This window comes from Herpailurus yagouaroundi, unplaced genomic scaffold (assembly GCF_014898765.1).
Source record: "Herpailurus yagouaroundi ecotype Mexico unplaced genomic scaffold, PumYag 162, whole genome shotgun sequence".
Classification (NCBI taxonomy): Eukaryota; Metazoa; Chordata; class Mammalia; order Carnivora; family Felidae; genus Herpailurus; species Herpailurus yagouaroundi.
In genome coordinates, this window is record NW_024412403.1 from 12,943,179 (window position 1) to 12,962,912 (window position 19,734).

General features: G+C 44.5%; 1 protein-coding gene and 1 long non-coding RNA gene across 7 annotated transcripts in view; one reads left to right on the forward strand and one right to left on the reverse strand.

The window, feature by feature from the left end:
* Nucleotides 1-9,816: 9,816 nt before the first annotated feature.
* On the reverse strand, nt 9,817-17,250 carry LOC121035709 (uncharacterized). The gene is made up of 4 exons (XR_005793038.1): nt 17,095-17,250; nt 10,849-11,005; nt 10,351-10,556; nt 9,817-9,944 (listed from the first exon to the last, which is right to left on the reverse strand). It is a non-coding gene; the product is annotated as an uncharacterized LOC121035709 (long non-coding RNA).
* An 83-nt stretch (nt 17,251-17,333) lies between these two features.
* The window catches only part of MIS18A (MIS18 kinetochore protein A), a 46,048-nt gene continuing 43,647 nt past the window's right edge, over nt 17,334-19,734 (forward strand). For all 6 annotated transcript variants that reach the window (XR_005793182.1, XM_040484052.1, XM_040484051.1 and 3 more), the window contains exon 1: nt 17,334-17,712. Coding sequence is in view for 5 of the 6 variants with exons in the window: in XM_040484052.1 (XP_040339986.1) it covers nt 17,370-17,712 (343 nt within the window). In the remaining variant the exon portion in view is untranslated. The remainder of the gene's footprint in view (nt 17,713-19,734) is intronic.

The following is a 19,734-nucleotide window of genomic DNA, read 5'->3' on the forward strand; positions in this document are numbered from 1 at the left end:
TGTTTTTGAGAGGGAGGGAGGGAGAGAGAGAGAGAGAGAGAGAGAGAGAGAGAGAGAGCAGGGTAGGGGCAGAGAGAGGGGGAGACACAGAATCCGAAGCAGGCTCCAGGCTCTGAGCTGTCCGCACAGAGCCCGACGTGGGGCTCGAACTCACAGACCGCAAGATCATGACTTGAGCCAAAGTCAGACGCTCAACTGACTGAGTCACCCAGGCGCCGTACCCCCCCTTCCGGCTTTTATTGAAGTCCCAAAGAACCAACCAGTCAGCTGCATTTGTTCTGACTGCCTAGGTCGTTTGCCTGGGCCAGTATCAATCCCACACGGATCCAGCTCTTAGGCAATAGGGCCTGAGGGTTCGCCCAGCCCTTGGCTAACAAGTGTGAGGGGGTTTCTTCTGGGTTTCTGAAGGGAAGGGCTCTAAGTTACAACTCATTTTTCTAAGAGCCCCGGACACAATCAAGAGGAATATTCCAAATATTTGGAATGAGCAAGACTGAGTGTGACAGGAGCCAGAGAGTGTAGCCTCCCAGAGAATCAGTGAGGAAGTCCAAATTCCCAGAATGACGGGGCCTTTCCCTCCAAGATGCCAGCTGTTGGTTGTTTCCGGTCTACATTCCAGAGTCAAGCTGGGCATCGATAGTGTGCAGCTATCCATCTGTGTTTGCTGAGGACTTTACCGTTCCCCCAGCACGCTACCCCCGACACGACACTAAAAACTTCTGCAGGGACGATAGGGTTGGCGTGTCCGACTTTTAAGGGTGTGTCGAAACAGAAAAACAGTTATGCCACCAGCTCTTCCTCAGCTTGGGTTGTATGTGTTTTGATACTTTTTTGAGCAGTTTGGCGTGTATCTGTTCAAGTCACTGTCGTTTTTTAATTTTCTCATTCTAGAAGGTCGGAAGGTTGGAGTCAAGAGGGTTGGCAAGATTGGCAGGTGGAGTGGACGCAGAGCGTGAGGGTAGCCGAGTCAGGTGGGAGTGGTTGACCTTCTCTCTGCCAGTCCCCAAAGCCTGCTACCTCCTGGTTCCTTCAAGTGTAGTTCCCCAGGGCCCCAAACGGCCTCTGGACGTGCCAGGCCCCAGTGCCCCTCCCTGCTCTCCACTCCAATCACATGTATTTGTCATTGCCACCACCCTTTAAAAAATTGTTTTAAATTGAGGTATAACTTACAGTAAATTGAATGCATAAATCTTACAGACAGAGCCTGACGAATATCACATACACCCCCCCCCCCACACACACACACACACATACACTAACACTCACACATGACCATCACTCACATCAAGATATAGAGCATTCCTGGGGCGCCTGGGTGGCTCAGTCAGTGAAATGTCCAACTCTCGATTTCGGCTCAGGTCATGATCTCACATTCATGAGTTCAAGCCCCGTGCTGGGCCCTGTGCTGACAGTGCAGAGCCTCCTTGGGATTCTCTCCCTCTTTCTCTGCCCCTCCCCTGCTTGTGCTCTCCTTCTCTTTCTCTCTCAAAATAAATAAATAAACATTAAAAACCCTCCACTACCCCCCGCCCAGACCAAGGAAACCACTCTACTGACTTCGATGGTCACAGATAGTTTTGCCCAATTTGGAACCTCAACTAAATCTAATCATACAATAATACAGTATGTCTCCTTTTGTGTCTGGTTCTTTTATTCAACAAATGGTTGCCTGTGCGGTCATTTGTTATTTCTTTTCCATATGGTATTCCATCGTATGAATATTCCATAATTTATTTCTCCATTTTTCTATTGATGAACATTTACATTGCTTCCTGGTTTTGGCTATTATGAATAAAAATGGACGGAGAACATTTTTTTCCCATGTATTTGGTGGACATAAGCACTAATGTCTCTTGAGTATATATCAGAAGTGGAATTGATAGCTTTACTAGGTATAGCTAAATAGTCTTCAAAAGCATCAGTACCGGGGCACCTGGAGGGCTCAGTTGGTTGAGCATCCGACTTCAGCTCAGGTCACGATCTCACCCTTGGTGAGTTTGAGCCCCGCGTCGGGCTCTGTGCTAACAGCTCGGAGCCTGGAGCCTGCCTCGAATTCTGTGTCTCCCTCTCTCTCTGCCCTTCTCCTGCTCACACTCTGTATGTCTCTCTCTGAAAAATAAATAAACACTAAAAAAAAAAAAAAAAAAGCATCAGTACCAATTTACATCCCCACAAGTAATAAATATATGTCATCTTGCAAGAAGAGCCACAATTCTTTTCCTTGTATACACTGAGACTTTGTATCTCCTCCCATCAAAAACACAAAGCATATTTCTCCATCCTTCAAATGTGGGCTGACCTTGTGACTTGTTTTGGCTTTGACTAATACAACTATTAAGAAATTGTATGAGACGCTCCAGGCCAGGGCCTTCGGAAGCCTTCCACGTGTCCACTTTCCCAGGCCCCTGCCCAGTTACTGTGTGAATAAGCTCAAGTTAGCATGCTGGATGATCAGAGACACGTCGCCCAGTCAATAGCCAATTGACCCTTCGGGGCAGAGCACCCTCTCTGACCAGCAGCTAACTGCGGACCCATGACGGAGCACAGCAAAAACCCAATGACCACCTTGCTGAGCTAATCTTCAGAACTGTGAGATTTTGAGCTAATTGAATTGTTGTTTCTTTAAGCCACTCATTTTGGAGTGATTTGTTACACAGAAAAACGTAACCGATAAAACACGAGAGTTTCCGTGTTCCACCTCATCACCAACATTAGCACTGTCAATCCTTTTCATGCATAGCATTTTAGTAAGGTCTACCACATTTTAAAATTCACTTCTGGACACATCCTAGCTTCCCTAGCTATCTTTTACAGTTTTTGAAGACAGAGCCCATGCTTTACTCAGTAGCTATGATATCAGTATTTGTTGATAGTCTCAATCGTACTAAAAGCTTTCCATGAGATAAACAAAAACTTATTCCTACTAACCAGAAACCTTAAGGTTGCAAAGAATGATGCAGTCATCAACTAATCCAGGTCCTTGGCATGCAACATTATGAAATTAAAGCCCAGTCAAATGGTTCTCAATAACTGTGGCATGGAATGCATCACACTGGCCCACAGATAGCAGTTACAGAATCTGGAAAGGACATGTCATCCGCAATGTTCACTATACCATAAAAAAACCACTGGAATTACGAAGACACGGGAAAGCCGTGACTTCCGGTCTGGAGAAGAGGAAGTCAACTGAAACCAGCTCCAAGGTCATCTAGATACTGGAATTAGCAGACAAGGACCTTAAAGCAGCTGTTATAAATATGTCCGCCAAAGACCTAAATAGAAAACATGACCCAAATTAATGAACAAATGGGGGAATCTGAGCAAAGAAAGGGAACCTAACCACAAGGACAAGAAAACAAATGGAAAATCCAGACCTGAAAAGTATAGATTCTATATAATGAAAAAATTACGGTGATGAAGACGGCAGCAGTCGGTATGGTGGGGGAACAGAGGAATAGTAATTAGAACTTCTCCAGCCCAAGAAACCAAGGGAAAGATTTAGAAAATGGGTGCTCTTGTGATACATGAAATAGTAGAAAGTTGCCTTATATATATGTAAATGGCATCCCAAAGGGCAGGAAAGAGAAAACGGGGCAGAAAAAAAAAATTTGAAGAAAAAATGGCTGGAAATTCCCTAAATTGGTTGAAAAACAAATTTGGGGACTTAAGATGCTTGACAAACCCCAAAGGGAATAAATAGAAAGAAAATCACACCTAAGCATAGCATACCATGCAGGGATAAGATTTAACTCGAAGAAAGCCTAACAGTAAAAACATCTTGTGTTCCTAATGAGAGAGTATAATATATATGAAACAAAAACGCATAGAACTAAATGGAGTAAGGAAAATCTACAAAGTTGGGTTTTATTTTTTTTTTTCAACGTTTATTTATTTTTGCGACAGAGAGAGACAGAGCATGAACGGGGGAGGGGCAGAGAGAGAGGGAGACACAGAATCGGAAGCAGGCTCCAGGCTCTGAGCCATCAGCCCAGAGCCTGACGTCGGGCTCGAACTCACGGACCGCGAGATCGTGACCTGGCTGAAGTCGGACGCCCAACCGACTGCGCCACCCAGGCGCCCCTACAAAGTTGGGTTTTAAACATCACAATGTTAATCTTTGGTAGAATAACTAGACAAAAATCCCCAAATTCATATAGAACATAAACAGCTCTATTGCTGTGGGTTGAATTGTGTAACCTCTCAATTCTATGTTGGGGCCCTAACCCCCAATACCTCAGAATGTGACTATATTTGGGGATAGGGTCTTTAAAGAGGAAATTAAAATGAGGCTGTTAGGGCGGCCCTAATCCAATACACTGGTGTCCTTATAAAAAGAGGAGATTACTGAGGCCCCTGGGTGGTTCAGTTGGTTAAGAGTCCAACTTGGGCTCAGGTCATGATCTCATGGTTCATGGGTTCGAGCCCCACATCAGGCTCTGTGCTGACAGCTCCAGAACCTGGAGCCTGCTTCGGATTCTGTGTCTCCCTCTCTCTGCCCTTACCCCACGTGCACTCTCTCTCTGTCTCTCGAAAATAAATAATAAAAAATGTTAAATTTTTAAAAAATGTTTAACATCATTAGTCATCAGGGAAATGCAAATAAAATCAGGAGATCCCTCTATACGTAACAGAATGGGTAAAATGAAAAAATACCGACAGCGCTAAATGTTGGTGAATATACAGAACAACTGGAAATCTCAAACACTGCTCATGGAAATGCAAAATGGTACAGCCACTCTGAAGGACAGAAGTCAGGCACATACAGCCTCGTACAGTACGATTCCATATATGTGTGATTCTGCAAAGGGCAAAACTGCAGAAACCATTTGTTTAATTGGTTGTGTCTGGGGGTGGCAGTCGTGGAGAGACCAGAGGGAACTCTCTGGGTGCGATGGCAGTTTTCTGCTTCAACACAGATGCGAGTTGTTTAAGTATATGCATTTTTCAAAACTCACCGAATTGTACACTTAAGAGTTGTGTTCTTTGCTGTATGTAAATTTACCTGATCTGTAAACAAAGTAAATGCTGTTTTAAAAAGGGCCAATTCCAAAACAAAAGCAAAACAAGTCAGGTCAATTGCCTCTATCTACAGAATGGTATCTGTTAGTGTTGGGAATGTACACTTCGGTTTGAAGGAGTTCTTCTTCATGAGTGCAGTTTGTCAGCAAGGTATGGCGGGCGGGGCTCTGCTTGACCGTGTCCCAAGCGCGCCACGGGGCCTGCCTGCTGGGTGATCCGGAGCCTGGTTTCGTTCCCGGGTCCACCTCCTGGGAAGTGAGGCTGGGACATGGCTTGCGGAAGCTTATAGACTTTCCTAAATGTCACATTTGTAGAAGTAAATCTATGGATCGAAGTTAGGAGGTTGGTTGGGGTTTAGGGGAGGGCTTTCTATCTTCATGTAGCCTTTTTTAAATAAAGGAATTGTAGATAACTTTACCCTTTTCTTTTCTTTCTTTCCTTCTGTGTTATTTCCTTCTGTCAGAGTTCTCTAGAGAAACAGAGCCAATAGGAGGATCGATCTATCTATCTATCTATCTATCTATCTATCTATCTATCTATCTCCTAAAGAGATCTATCTGTTTCCTAAGGAGATCTATCTATCTATCTATCCATCTCTCCGAATAGCTGCCTGTGACTTCCCCTTTGCCTTCCAGTATCCTGTTAGAACCTAACTAACTGCCTCTAACCCTTGCTTCCTTCCTCTTTCTCCTTTCCTCTTCCTTTCCCTCCTTCCTTCATACATTTTCAAGTTGATCATAATTGAATTCCATTCGTTTGGAATTTTCACTTGTGAGGAGTGACTGACGATACAAGGTTTTCTGTCCAGTGAAGGGGAAGGCGATCTTAGGACTCCAGGAAATTGAGTCTGTGGGTTTCTGGAGATAGCCCTTTTCCTTGTGAATCATTAAGACAGCTGCAAACTGATGGAGACTCCTGTTCTGCATGACCGCGATCTCTATCAGTTAACCGTTTGTTGTTTCCATGGGAAAACCAGAAAGCACCTGGGTGGCTCAGTTGGTTAAGCTGTGCTGACAGTGGGGAGCCTACTTGGGATTCTCACTCTCTCCTTCTCTCTGCCCACTTCCCCACTCTCTCTCATTCTCTCTCACAAAATAAATAAACATAAAAAAATGTTTCCCCCCTTTGACATGTGTAAGAACTAATACTCCCATCAAGGTCAACTCTCCGAGATAATAGCAACATAGTTATATCAGCAACTACCTCAAAGACCTTGTCTGTTGGCATTGTTTTTCTTCTCATTTTAATTTATAACCCAAAGCTTGGAGGTGAAGTTGTTTTTCCAACGGTGTTTTCTTTTGTAAATGTCTATTTATTTTGAAAAAGAGAGAGAAAGAGTGTGAGCAAGTGGGAGAGTAGCAGAGGGAGAGAGAGAATCCCAAAGAGGCTCCACACTCAGGGAGGAGCTGGGCTTGGGGCTCGATCCCATGACCCTGGCATCATGACTTGAGCCAAAATCAAGTGTCTGATGCTCAACGAACTGAGCCACCCAGGTGCCCCAACAGTGTTTTCTTTTGTAGGAAACGTGCACACTTGTTAGCTGTCATTGTGACTAGAGATTGAGCGAAGGGGAGAAGGTAAGAGGAAGAAACGTTAAGAAGGGAGAACAGACGTTTACTGATCGATGACCTGAGCACTTTGTGTGATTCTCACAACTTTCCACCTCAGCTGCTGGGAGCCCCATTTCCCAGGCAGAAAGCTGGGGTGCAGACAGGTGGGACAGCCTTCCTGCCCTGCCCAGTACCTATGGGACTTGCAAACTGGGGTGTATTCATGCCCTACAGCTGGCACAACCAATTACCCCACACTTGGTGGCTTCAAACGACACAAATTTATTATCTTATGGTCCTAGGAGTCAGAAAATGAGTCTCGGGGTGCTACAAATTAAGGTGTTGCTAGGGCTGGTTCCTTCCGGTGACCCTGAAGAGGGAGTGGGGGAGAATTTGTTTTCTTGCTTTGCTATTCTTCAACCTAACACATGTGAGCAAACAATGCTATGTTGTGGACACACAAACCCTTAAAATAAGCACAGCACTTTTCTCTAGAGTGTCCATTTTCCTCAAAGATTTTTAGTAAAGAGTTACATGTAAGCATAGGAATTGAACAGAGTGATTTTCGGTAAAGAGTTACATTTTAATATGAGGCAAACATGGGGATATAACAGAGTGAATACAAACTTTACATGACTTAAAAAATTTATTTTTGTCATAGGCAATTTCAAACATTTCCAAAAACAGCAAAAACAGAGTAATAAAACTCCATGTAACCATCACTCAGCTTCAACAACGATCAAGATGTGGCTAATTGAGTTTCATCTGTACCCCCATCCACTCCCCCGCCCCCCATTCTGGACTACTGTGAAGCAAATTCTAAATATTTCACTTCATCTGTAAATATTTTGGTATGCAAAAATTTTATACATATTTTGGCATGCAAATAGTTTGGAGGATTCTTTTTTTTTTTTTTTAAGTTTATTTATTTTGAGAGAGAAAGAGAGCGTGTGCACAAGCTGGGAAGGGCAAAGGGAGCGGAGAGGGAGAGAGAAAGAACCCCGAGCTGGCTTTGTGCTATCAGTGCAGAGCCCGACACAGGGCTGGATCCCACCAACCACTAGATCAAGACCTGAGCCCAAATCTAGAGTTGGATGCTTAACCAACTGAGCCACCCAAGCAATCCCAGAGGATTCTTTTTTTTTTTTTTAATAAAGCCATAAAACTCTTATCCCACCTATAATTTAATAATAATTATCTAATTGCATCCATAATCCAGTCAATGTTCAAATTTTCCCTGTTTGTCTCATAATTTCTTTTACAGTTAATATGCTCAAATCAGGAACAAATAAATAAGGTGCATATGTTGCTGTTGGTTGCTATGACTCTGAAGTCTACTTAAATTTACAGGTTCTTTCTCCCTCATCCTTCTCTCTCTTTCTCTCTCTCTCTCTTTTTAAACTTGCAATTTATCTGTTGAGGAAATTGGTTCTATGTCCTGAAGAGCTTGCCAGTTGGGTGCCATGGTGGAGTTAGTCATGTTCCCCATGCCCCGTATTTGCTGGAAAGTAAAGTTAGAGCTAGAGACTGGACCAGACTATGGTTTGATTTTTTTTTTTTTTTTTTGGCAAGAGTACCTCACAGGTGGTGTGGTGTCCTTCCTTTGAGAGGCACGTAATGTCTGGTTGTCTCTTTTTTTGTGATATTACCAATCAGTGATTAACCCTTGATGCAATTCTTTAATGTGTTAAGTGTTGTAAAAATGGCGACCACCTTCGTCTATCTCCTTCTTCATTCATTAGCTACTGTTCTTTAAAAAATAAACAGAAAAGAGAAACCTTCCTTCATGACTATTCACTTACCTGAGGAACAATTCATATGAAGGTGGGATAGATGTTTGATTTACTTGTTTGTTTAATCGCCAGTTTTCAAAATATTGATTGGGTTTTCCAGCCTCTCCCAGTGAACAGTGAGAGGACATTTTTTAAGTCATTATGAGTTCATGCCATTAAATCTATTTGATGTTCCAGTTCATTATAGCTGTTACTATTACTGATGCAGAAATTACCTATGTGGACAGTGAGAGCCTCTTCATGTTGGTTACATTAGTAGTTGGCTTTGCCTTGGGTTTTATAGTTTCCTTCCTTCTGGAATGACAAGATGGTCCAGGCTCAATTTGTTTCTTTCTTACCCTAGACCATGGATTCAGCTATGTCTCCAAGGACTCCTGGTTTCATTTATAGAAAATGGTGTTTAGCTATCATAATCTGGGTGCTAGAGGTGCTTACTGCTATTGGGTTGATTATGTATTCAGGTCTATTCAATGTAGGGAGCTAGGATATATTTATTTTTTAAGATATAAAAACATCATGAGTTCATACCAATACTTACAATCCAGAATCACAACTGTAGAGTTTTACTTAACCCTATCATACTTAGCTGTACCTCTACTCCAAAACTTAATATCCTATTCCAAACAATACTAACATAATTATTCAGTATATAATATACACACAAATAGTCTTGGAATAACAATTTCAGTATCAACAATGGGAGCAATATGATTACTAGACTTTTTATGAAGGGGGCAATTTTGTTGTTGTTATTCGAGTATCTCCTATAAGATATGTGTAGTCAAATTTATGTTTTAAAGTCACGTGAAACAGTTCTCCCTATGAAGGCTGCCACCCACTAAATATATTAAATATTTCAATATTTAGAGATTGCTTTTTAAAAATTTTGGTTTTACAATTATGTAAAATAGTCACGATTCCAAAGTCAAAGACACAAAATAAGGTATATTCATAGAACTCTAGCTTCTGTTCCTGTCCTCCCTTCCTGTAACTTTTTTTTTTTTTAATTTTTTTTCAACGTTTTTTATTTATTTTTGGGACAGAGAGAGACAGAGCATGAACGGGGGAGGGGCAGAGAGAGAGGGAGACACAGAATCGGAAACAGGCCCCAGGCTCCGAGCCGTCAGCCCAGAGCCCGACGCGGGGCTCGAACTCACGGACCGCGAGATCGTGACCTGAGCTGAAGTCGGACGCTTAACCGACCGCGCCACCCAGGCGCCCCCTTTCCTGTAACTTTCAATCAAGTAAGTACTTTCTAAAAGTTTTCAGTTTATCCTTCGACTTTTAAAAGTATAAGTATTCAGTCTTTCTCTTCCCCCATTTTGAGATGTCAAACAGCAAACTTCATTTCTTTAAACCTTGCCTTTTTCACTTACCAGCTTATTCTGGAGATCTCTCGTGGCATGGAGAGAGATTTTTTTTCTCTTTCACAGATGCATAATGCCGCCATTTTATGGGTACAGTACAACTTATTCTTCCAGTTCCCAGTTGGTGGATGTTTGAGTTGTTTTCGATCTTTGCTGTTGCAAATAACGCTGCAATGCCCGTGTTCGTGTTTTTATCATATTCTTGGAATCGATTCCTGAAAGCAAGAATTCTGTCCAAGGCTACATACTAATGTAATTGTGTTAGATATCACCAAATTCCTTTCCGTAGATATTATAATTACTTGTGTCTCTGTCAGCAATGTATCAAACTACCTGTTTTCCTGGACAATAGCCTGGACAACAAATTATTTTGTCAAGCTTCTAGATTTTATCAAACTGATAGGTGAGCTACTGGTTTTCAGCAGAGTTTAAAAATAAATGTAGAGAATCTTTTCATATATTAAATATTTGCTTTTCTTTTAGTGAGACCTCGCATCTCGCATTTTTTGTTGCAGCACATTTTTGAATAAGGATGTGGTGAGGATATGTTTCCTAAGTTTAGTTATGTCTGAAAATGTTAACTGTATCTGGTCATGATTTGAGTGGGTATGTAATACTTACCTGAAACTTATTTGCCCTCTGAACTTTGACCTTTCTAGCTGCTGAAGTTGAGTTGCTGATGAGACATCTAATGCCACCCTGATTTTTCTCTTTTTGAAACTTTGTAATCTTCTCTGAAGCACTAGAGTTTTGATTGTTCACAATGCTAAATCTTAGTGTGAGATTAATTCATTCCTTGGGCTGGGCAGTCGGTATATCCTTTCCATCTGAAATGTTCATACATTTTAGCTCTGAGAATTTATACTGTATTATTTCTTTATTTGTTCTCCTTTATTTTGTCTTTCCTGTCCACTTGATCTGGCTTTAGTCAGATGTTGGACCTCCCGGACTGATTGCTTATGGATTTGATCTTTTTCTCCCCCTTTTATATCTCTTAGTTATCTAATTTTGTTTTCTGTGAATTTTCTTAAACTTGATCTTCCAATTCTTTTACTATGGATGCAACAACATTGCATCAAATCTGTCTAAAGATCCATAATTTGTGTCTTTGATACTTACGGTCTCTCTAGTATTACTCCAGATCTGGGAGTTAGTCTTCACTTTTTGATCAGTCTCTGTTGAGTCTGGAGAACTTCCTCTTAGTTAAAAGGGAGATTTATAGGTGTTTGATACGGGCATTAAAGACTCATATTCGCTGAGTCCTTCCTCTGGTTGTCTGTTTAAAACATGGAAAGAACCAGGGGAAACAAAGGAAAGAATGTGAGGGACTGACTTACGAATTTTATACTGGAAATGCATTCTTCTCTTACAGGATATTGTAATTCTCCAGAATTAGCCCCCTTGAAAGACTGTATTTTGAAAACCACAAGGCACTACCAAATATATGGTGTTATATTTCAACAATTTGGTATAGTGCTGTGACTGCTGTACTTGGGGTCCAGAGACCTAGGTTCTGGACTGAAACCTGTGTATTAGTCAAGGCTCTTGGTAGACAGAAACCCAATTCTGACTAGCTTAAACACCAGCGGGTCTTTTATTTATTTTTATTTTTTTTAATGTTTATTTTTGAGAGAGACAGAGACAGAGCGCGAGCGGGGGATGGGGCAGAGAGAGAGGGAGACACAGAATCCGAAGCAGGTCATGCTCCGAGCTGTCAGCACAGAGCCCGACGCGGGGCTCGAACTCACGGACTGCAAGATCATGACCTGAGCTGAAGTCGGACGCTCAACGGACGGAGCCACCCAGGCGCCGGAACACCAGTGGGTCTTAATGGGATCATGTTGTGAGGGGTGCCCACAAATCTGGAGGGAGACCCTTGGGAATGGGGATTCGGCTGCTACCCTTGATCTTGTGTCTCTCTGAGGGTCAGTGTCATGCCAGGATGGTCCACATCGCTGGGGACATGGCTGATGACAGCTCTGGGATCATGATTCAAGAAGAAAGGTGAGCAGAAGACTCTCCCTCCAAACTTTGGCATGAAACGTCCCAGGGACGGACTGAGACTGGCTCTAGTTCTGACAGCTGTTCACCTCGAACCAGTCTCTGTGGTCGGGAAGGTCGTGCTCTGGGATGGGACGTGCGTGGAGTGAGACCTTCAGGATGGAAAGCCCACCAGAGCAGCATTGTAGGAGTGAGGGAGGAGGTGGTGTAGTTTTCCCAAGAAGAGGGGAAGCGTGCTGGGCATATAACAGCCCAGATGTCCACTTATCTCTGCCGCTAATTAGATCCAGGACTCCCAAACCACACTGGGCCTCAGCCTTTCTATTTGTGGAGTGAGACATGGAGACGAAGCGCTTCTCTGATTCGCCCCCAGCTCAAATATATTATGAATTTACTGAAGATCGGATGCTTTTCTCCTTATTCTTTTTTAACTTCCGTGAGAATTAAATATATCTGCTAAAGACTGGAAAAGCGTGATTCCACACATTAAATAGGAGAGGGAAACAGAACTATTTAAAGAACATCCTGCATCAGGATTGTGAAGAAGGTGAAGCATATTCCTGTAGTTATTGTTTCGCCCCTGCAGCACAGATAGAAATAGCTAACCAAACTTTTCCCACAGCACATTTTATCCCCCTGAGGAGGGCTCTGATTGTGCGAGAAGGTCCCTGGGGACTGAGTGCCCAGCATGGCATTCTCTTGGTTGCCAGCCGGTCAGGGCAGGCAGCTGTGGATGCCATTTGGCTCCCAGTGTCTCCACCAGTAAGAGTTGGACCAAGAGGTCCTCAAATTCAACTGCGGCTAGCTCTCTACTTCCTAGTGGGACCAGCTGATGGACCCTGGGACCTGCAAACACTCCTCACTGTCATTCTTGTGTAAGGGTCAGGAAGTGTAGCAGTTACAATCTAGGTCATGATGGTAACCAGCAGCCATTAATTTCTGATTTCCCTCGATTGCCGGTGCGCTTTTAAAAAGGCACAAATTCTTCCAGCAAAATTGTCAAGGTCTCATTTGTTTCTTCTCCCCCTTTGTTTTCCTGTTCCTTCTCTCTCCTAGTTATATTTTCTTGCTTTGTCTCTCTCTCTTTCTACTAGTGCTTGCCACAGATATTTATTAGACTGGAATTTGTTTGTTAAACACACCATGGCTTTTTAAATTTTTTTTAACGTATATTTATTTTTGAGACAGAGAGGGACAGAGCATGAGCAGGGGAGGGGCAGAGAGAGAGGGAGACACAGCATCCGAAGCAGGCTCCAGGCTCTGAGCTGTCAGCATAAAGCCCGACACGAGGCTCGGACTCACAAACTGTGAGATCATGACCTGAGCTGAAGTCGGGCACTCAGCCGACTGAGCCACCCAGGCGCCCCTTACGTGCATGGTTTTTGAACCCAGCCAGAAATGATAATTTAATCAGGTAGTCTGAGTAATGGTATGTTGAGCAAGAAGGATGGAAGGATAGAATCAAAATGAAATCTTGCTTTGAATTGTGCTTCCTACTATGTTCTTAGAGCTTACTTGGTAAGGGGAGCCTGTTCTTTGCCCCTGGACGAGGACAAGGGCAGCCTGTGTGCGGGGTTCCCTCCATTGGCCACTCCAGACCCACTCACCAAGCAGACTTGTATGGGCCACATCAATATGCTGTGTGCCCTCTGGATTCTGGTTGCACTTGGGCAATGGAGAGCTCCAGCAGGAAACTGGAGGAAGGGAAGAGAACAAGGTCAGGAATTTAATCTCCTGCCTCTCTCCAGGTCAACTCATATGGCTGCGTCCCTTGATGGAAGGGTGATCCTCCCTACGTGGTCTGCTTTTCACAGCTCTCTTTCCCTTGAGAAAATGCCCTCCCTGCATCCCTGTGGGTCAAGGCTATGGATATGGGTTCCTGGGCCCTTGAGGATCTCTGCTACATGCTGTCTCTACCTTTCTCATTTGACACTTTGTAAAGACAAAGTGTAAAGACACTTTGTAAAGACAAAGTGTAAAGACACTTTGTAAAGACACTTTGTAAAGAAACCCTCCCATATTATTGCAGTTTGAGTGTAACTCTCTTAGGGAGTAAATAATTATGCAGCTACTTCAGTTATAAACGGAATCTGTGACAGAAAATGGTAGTATCCAGTCCAAGATACTAATCTAAACTGTAGTCTTTGCTCGAGGGTAAGAGTTACTATCTTCCTCCCCGAGGTGGGATTTGTTGGCAGACACCTGCCCCTGGTGCGGCTGGTTCTGCGTTCTTTCTCGTCTTACCTGCTCCCTGCTATTTCCATTCCTAGGCTGAAATGGGGGACAGAGGGGGCAAAACAGTTTTCACTTGAATGGGTTCCATCATAACCTGGTTTTGCACCCTCTGGCCTGGCATGGTTAGAAGCAACGCCCCCCTAGCCCCCCAGAAACCCCCTGCACTCCCACCTGCAGCTGCCCACCCACGACCCAGGAAGGTCTCCCCTCGGGCTGGTCCTCCAGGGTCCCTTTCACGCTGGGATGCTCACTGCTGGAGAGTCTTCAACCTTACAGGTTATCTTGGGCAGAATTTAAGACTCTAGGTGGCCTTCCCACCAGCAAAGTCCGTATCTGCTTGACAACCTGTCTGGCTCATCTCTGTTGTGCCACCAAAACAGCTCGACAGCCCGACTCTCCCGCCCGCCACCGGATCCCCAAACACCTGGGAGCCCGCGGGCCCTGCAAATGGTTCCTCAGTGTCTCCTCTCAGCCAGATGGAGGCAACAGGGGCAGATACCCTCCACCTTCTCTAGTGGGGAGAAGTGGAGCTCACAGCCCAGCCCGTCTCCAAAGAAATCCTTCTTATGACGTCATCTTGGTCACTATTTTCTCTAGTCCTTAATCTCGATGAAATGTGGGAAGAGGCGTAAGGGCAGGAGGGAATTAATTTTCCAACATCCACTCTGAAGGATCCTTCCAGGAAGAGAGGCAATTTCTTCTCTCACACCTCTTGGGACGTCATTTTTACTGCATCTTGGAGTCTCAGTCAAAGTCTTCATCTTGACATACTGTGTCAGACTGTGACGTACATTTTGAATTGCTGGATAGAACAAAACAGTTCCAACTGGCTTCTACAATAAGGAGAATTTGTTGGTTCGTGTAACGGAAAGAGTTCGGAGGTTGGGGGCTCAGTTTCTCGTTGATTCTCTCAGTTCCCCCCTTCTCTGTGTTTTCAAGATGACTGCCTGAAGCACTCTGGGTATGTGCTTCTTTGTCCACATCCAGACAACAAGGAGGACATCCCTTCCCTTAACCACTGAACAAGAGTCTTGAGGTTTACTCTGGTCAAAACTTGACAGCTCAGGTTCAGTTGTTAACCTGAGCCAATCCTTTTCACCAGGGGCGCCTAATGTGCTGACTGGCTTAAGTCTTGGGTGGGAGCCATCACTGCACCAAGACCGGAAGAGAGGTGGCTTACCCTCATTGGGTTAAACCTCTGGGGATCCATTCCTGGAACTGGGGGTGACAGTAGGGGACGTGAAACTTGTCCTCAACACCTTATGCAAATCTCCTGGCTGTATAAGTAAGAGGAAGGTTTGGAATGGTTGTTCAGGAAACCTCTGCCCCACCCAGTCCAAGGTCATCTTACTCGAGCATCTGATTTTGTCCCCATGTAAGATATGGTTTTGTGGGAATCTAAATATTTTGTACTCATAATACAGACAATAATTGTGACTACGAGAGGGGTTCATTTTGCATTGGGGCTGACTTCTCCATTAGGCACAGGGCCCAAGGCCCATGATATTTTTACCACCCCATAGAAATGTTTTACTTTCTTTTAAAATCAGAAGAAAAAAAGGAACTTTTAGGTTAAAGAAAATGTTTTAATATACAATATTTATATATTCACCTTAGTAGCAATACAGCTGTAAAATGTAATTTGATTATTATTATTATTATTATTAGGGGATTGGGCCTAAAAGTGCACTGGTGAGAACCTGCTCAGGCAGCCACGCTGTGCATTCCTTCTTTACTGGGCTCTCCCACCATAGAATTTAAGTGTTGCTAATAAGAACCCAAAGCCTGAGGCAAGGGGATCATTCCTTTGAATTCCAAGGTTACTACCCATTTGCTTAAAGAACAGATGTGGGTTGTATCACTGTTGTACCAGATCTATTATTGTGCTTGAAAACAGCAGTCCAGGGAGGTCAGGCTTGCTTGCACAAAAAAAAAAAAAAAAAAAAAAGAAAAGAAAAAGAAAAAAAAATAGGAGGGAGGGCAATTTTCTTCCCATTGGAGGCTAATTAACGTGGCCATGGTACACTAGGGTTAAAGCATTTTCAAGCCTATCATCACTTGATCCCGTTAACAATCCCCAGGGGGTACTGACCCATTTAACCCATGAAGAATCAGACTCAGGGAAGGAAAATTGCCTTTCCATAGTTTGCTACATGGTTACTATTTCATGGAGGGTTAGGTCAGACTGCCATTTCTGACTCCAAAGCTTTTGCTTTTGCTGGTGCCCAGAGGCAACTACATTGGAAGTAAAATTTATGTAAACAGTTTCGCAGACCAAGTGAAGTGGGCAGTGTCTTAGGGTATAGGAGAGTCCCAGGAGCTGATCTAGTCTTTGGTGGGAACCGTTTCTCCTACATGCTGCAAAGTTGTCCATGATGCAGCTGTCCCTTCGCCACCACCCTTTCCTGCCCTGACGTGGTCCTTTCAAGTCTGGCTTTTGGTGAATAGCTGAGGAAGTCTGTCCTTACCATCCATAAGGGATGCCCCCTTCATGCAAGGGGCTAATGGCTGGCTCCCGGAACCAGTCAACAATCACTTCCAAACTTTCCATTAACACTGCTGCTGTTCACACTCGCTTCTCCAGCTTTTTCCTTGCATTGCTAACCTGAGTGATCCAGAGCCCTTTCCAGGGTCTCATTCCAGCAAAAACAGTGCACAAAAGCAACCTGAGAAGGTGGCTTCCCAACAACCCCTCTTTCTCCACTTCGAGGAAACGAGACAGACTAGAGCAGTGGCAATCAAAAGTGGAGCTGGCAATACTGACAGCACGGTCATCGCCTAGGAGCTTGTTACAAAGGCAAATTCTTGGGCCCAACGGACTTTCTGAACTAGATCCTAAACTAGATCCGAGAAGACAGGGCCTGGAAAGTTGTGTTTTAATCAGCTCCCAGGTAACTCTTAGGCACGCTAAAATTTAAGAGGCTGTAGCACGGAGGGTGGCGGAATGAGGCCGTACAAAGCAAGAGTGTGTCCCAACTCTCTCTCTCTCTCTGGTTGGAGTGTGTGGGGAGGCATATTCACTTTAGTAACCACTGTGAAAGTCTCAGTGAAGGGTTGGTAATTTAGTTTGGGACCTGTAAATTTCTCAAAGACACCGCCCCTCCTAGGTAAGGGGCTCAACACCCTTACCCAAGTAGACCAGCCGCCAGATCTCTAGCAGCCTCAATTTCCTAAAAGCTGGAAAAGCAGCCTCAACTTCCTCAAGCTGTTCTGCAGCGAAGAACAGCCGCCTTGGAGCAGTCCGACAAGGAGCAGGCGCACCAGCAGGTTGCCAGCTGTGTCTTCTCCCTTAGGTTCCGCCCCTCAGCCACGGCCCCCTTCCGGTCTCCGCGGCCTGGCCCCGCCCCGCGCAGGCGCTTGGGCGCTTTTCCCGTGGCGCTCCGCGGCGCGGGCGATTTGGAAGAATGGCGGGCAGTTGGTCGCCGGGTTGCAAAGGTTGCTCTTCTACTAGCTGTACGTGTGGCGGCGACAAGGGCAAGTGGGGCGACTCCTCCCTGTTAGGCAGGCGGCTCTCGGAGGACTCGGACCGTCACCAGCTGCTGCAGAAGTGGGCCAGCATTTGGACCTCCTTGAGCGGGGACCCGTCGGTGGCCTGTGCAGAGAGGACGCGGCGCGAGGAGGCTGTGGAGCCGGCCGAGGAGGAGGACAGGCCGCTGGTGTTTCTGTGCTCCGGCTGCCGGCGACCGCTGGGCGACTCCTTGAGCTGGGTGACGAGCCAGGAGGACACCAACTGCATCTTGTTGCGCTGTCAGTTGCCGCGCCGGGCGGGGGGGAGGGGGTTGGGCAGTGGGGTGGCGGGGGGGAAGCTTGGGGCCACCTTCTTTCCTAGCGTGCCGCTCCTGGACGGTCCGGGAGGAGAAGGAGAGAGGGGTGTTTTGGGGCCGTCTAGGGTTTTTAAAAGCAGAAAAATCTGGGAAGGTGAGCTGTCCCAGGAAAAGGGGAGAAGGAGGGTCACCCCTGCGTCTTGGGCTCATGAGACCGGTCCTTTTCTGGGGTCCCCCAGCCCAGAAGAGCAGCGATTGAACCAGCATCTTATGGTTTTACATTGCTCAGTAAAAAATGACCAACTAAATGAGGATAATACATACACGCGGTAGTTAGGAGGATTAAATGAGTTAATGTGTATCATGAGCTCAAAATGGCTAGTAAGGGCCACTTGAAGTGATTTTTGTAACGGAGATACCGTTAATCCTCCCAATCTGTCATTGTTGATCCTGGATTGCTTCCAGAGTTGCCTCCGTTAGAACAGCATGTACTTGGGTTGAGATTTTTGATACAGTAGGAGAATCCTTTTTTTTTTTTTTAGTAGGCAAGACATAATATGTATGGTGTTAAATCTTTCATTTTGCTTGTAGTTTCTGTTTTTACAGAAAGTAGAACTATCTTTTTCCACATGCTTTTTTGTTGTGTTTTATGTATAAAACCCCTTCTGTTACTTTTGCTATAACAGTTTTTAAATTTTAAAAACTGTCAGCTTTAGACAGTTCAATTTACCCCACCCCCCACCCTGTGCCTTTCCCCATTGCTGCCATGAAAGATAAAGAAATGAACTCTTGGATTAATTTCCATTTCCTTCCGCCTCAGTTTGAGTTAGTTATTTTTACTTTGTCAAGGTTTATAACATCTATGTTCTGTTCTGTAGCCATAGCCTGGGCATTGAAGCTTAATGTAATGTTTGTATGAATTTGTTTCTCAACTCCAGGACTCTTATTAATACAAGAAAGCTTAATAGCTTTCTCATTTCTGAGTTGTTTATTTCATTAATCATCATCAGTAGTCCCTTCCCACCCCACACCAATCCCCAAGAAAACTTCAAATTTGAGTGGTTGAAAATGCCTTTCTGTTCTCTTTCACATAAACGTCCTCTTGACTGCATGTACAATTCTGGGATCATGCTCTTTGCTTTTTCTAGGCAGGGACCAGCTAGTGCAAAGGCCCTGAGGCTGGTGTGACTGAAGAGCAGAATGAAGAAGGCGGCAATAAAAGAGAGGAAGGAAGGGGTCAGAAAATTCAGGGCCTTCGAGGCTGTTCTTCAGAATTGGAATCTATTCTAGTGAGTGAATAGAATAGAATTCTATTCTAGTGAGTATTAGAATATTCTAATCTATTCAGCAAGGGAGTGATATGGCCCAGATTTTTCTTTGGAGGAAGCTCTGAAGGGAAGGTTAAGTGTGGAAGTGGGAGGTCAGTAGGAGCTAGTGCAATAGTCTAGGCAAGAGGACGTAGTGATGGTTTGGGAGCAAGAGTGAGTTTCGTGAGGTGGAATTGCCAGGACTGATCGGTGGAGTGGATATGGGGGTTACGGAGGATGAGATGAATCAAGGGTGACACCTTGCGTTCTGATATGAGCAACTTGGTGGATGGAGGTGGAATTTACCCCGTTCAGGTAGACCGTAGGAGGTGAAACCAATTGCTTTGGACATTTTAAGTGTGAGGTCTTTTTCATTTCCCTCTGTCCCCCATCCCTTCCTTAGTGTATCCTGGACCTAGATCCTCTGGGAATGTTTCCTGCTTCTGGGGTCAGCTGTGACACCATCCAAGTCATGGCCTAAATAAAAGATTTTTGTCCAAGTCTCTGAGAGCTCTGCATTTGTAACCTGGGGGTGTATGCATTGCCTTTTAACATCTTTCTTGGTTTTATTTTATTCATTTTTAGACTAATTTAAAAAAATGTTTCTTTATTTTGAGAGAGAGTGCATGCACACGTGCTATCAGGGGCAGAAAGAAAGGGAGAGAGAATCAGTGCTGACAGTGCAGAGCCAATGTGGG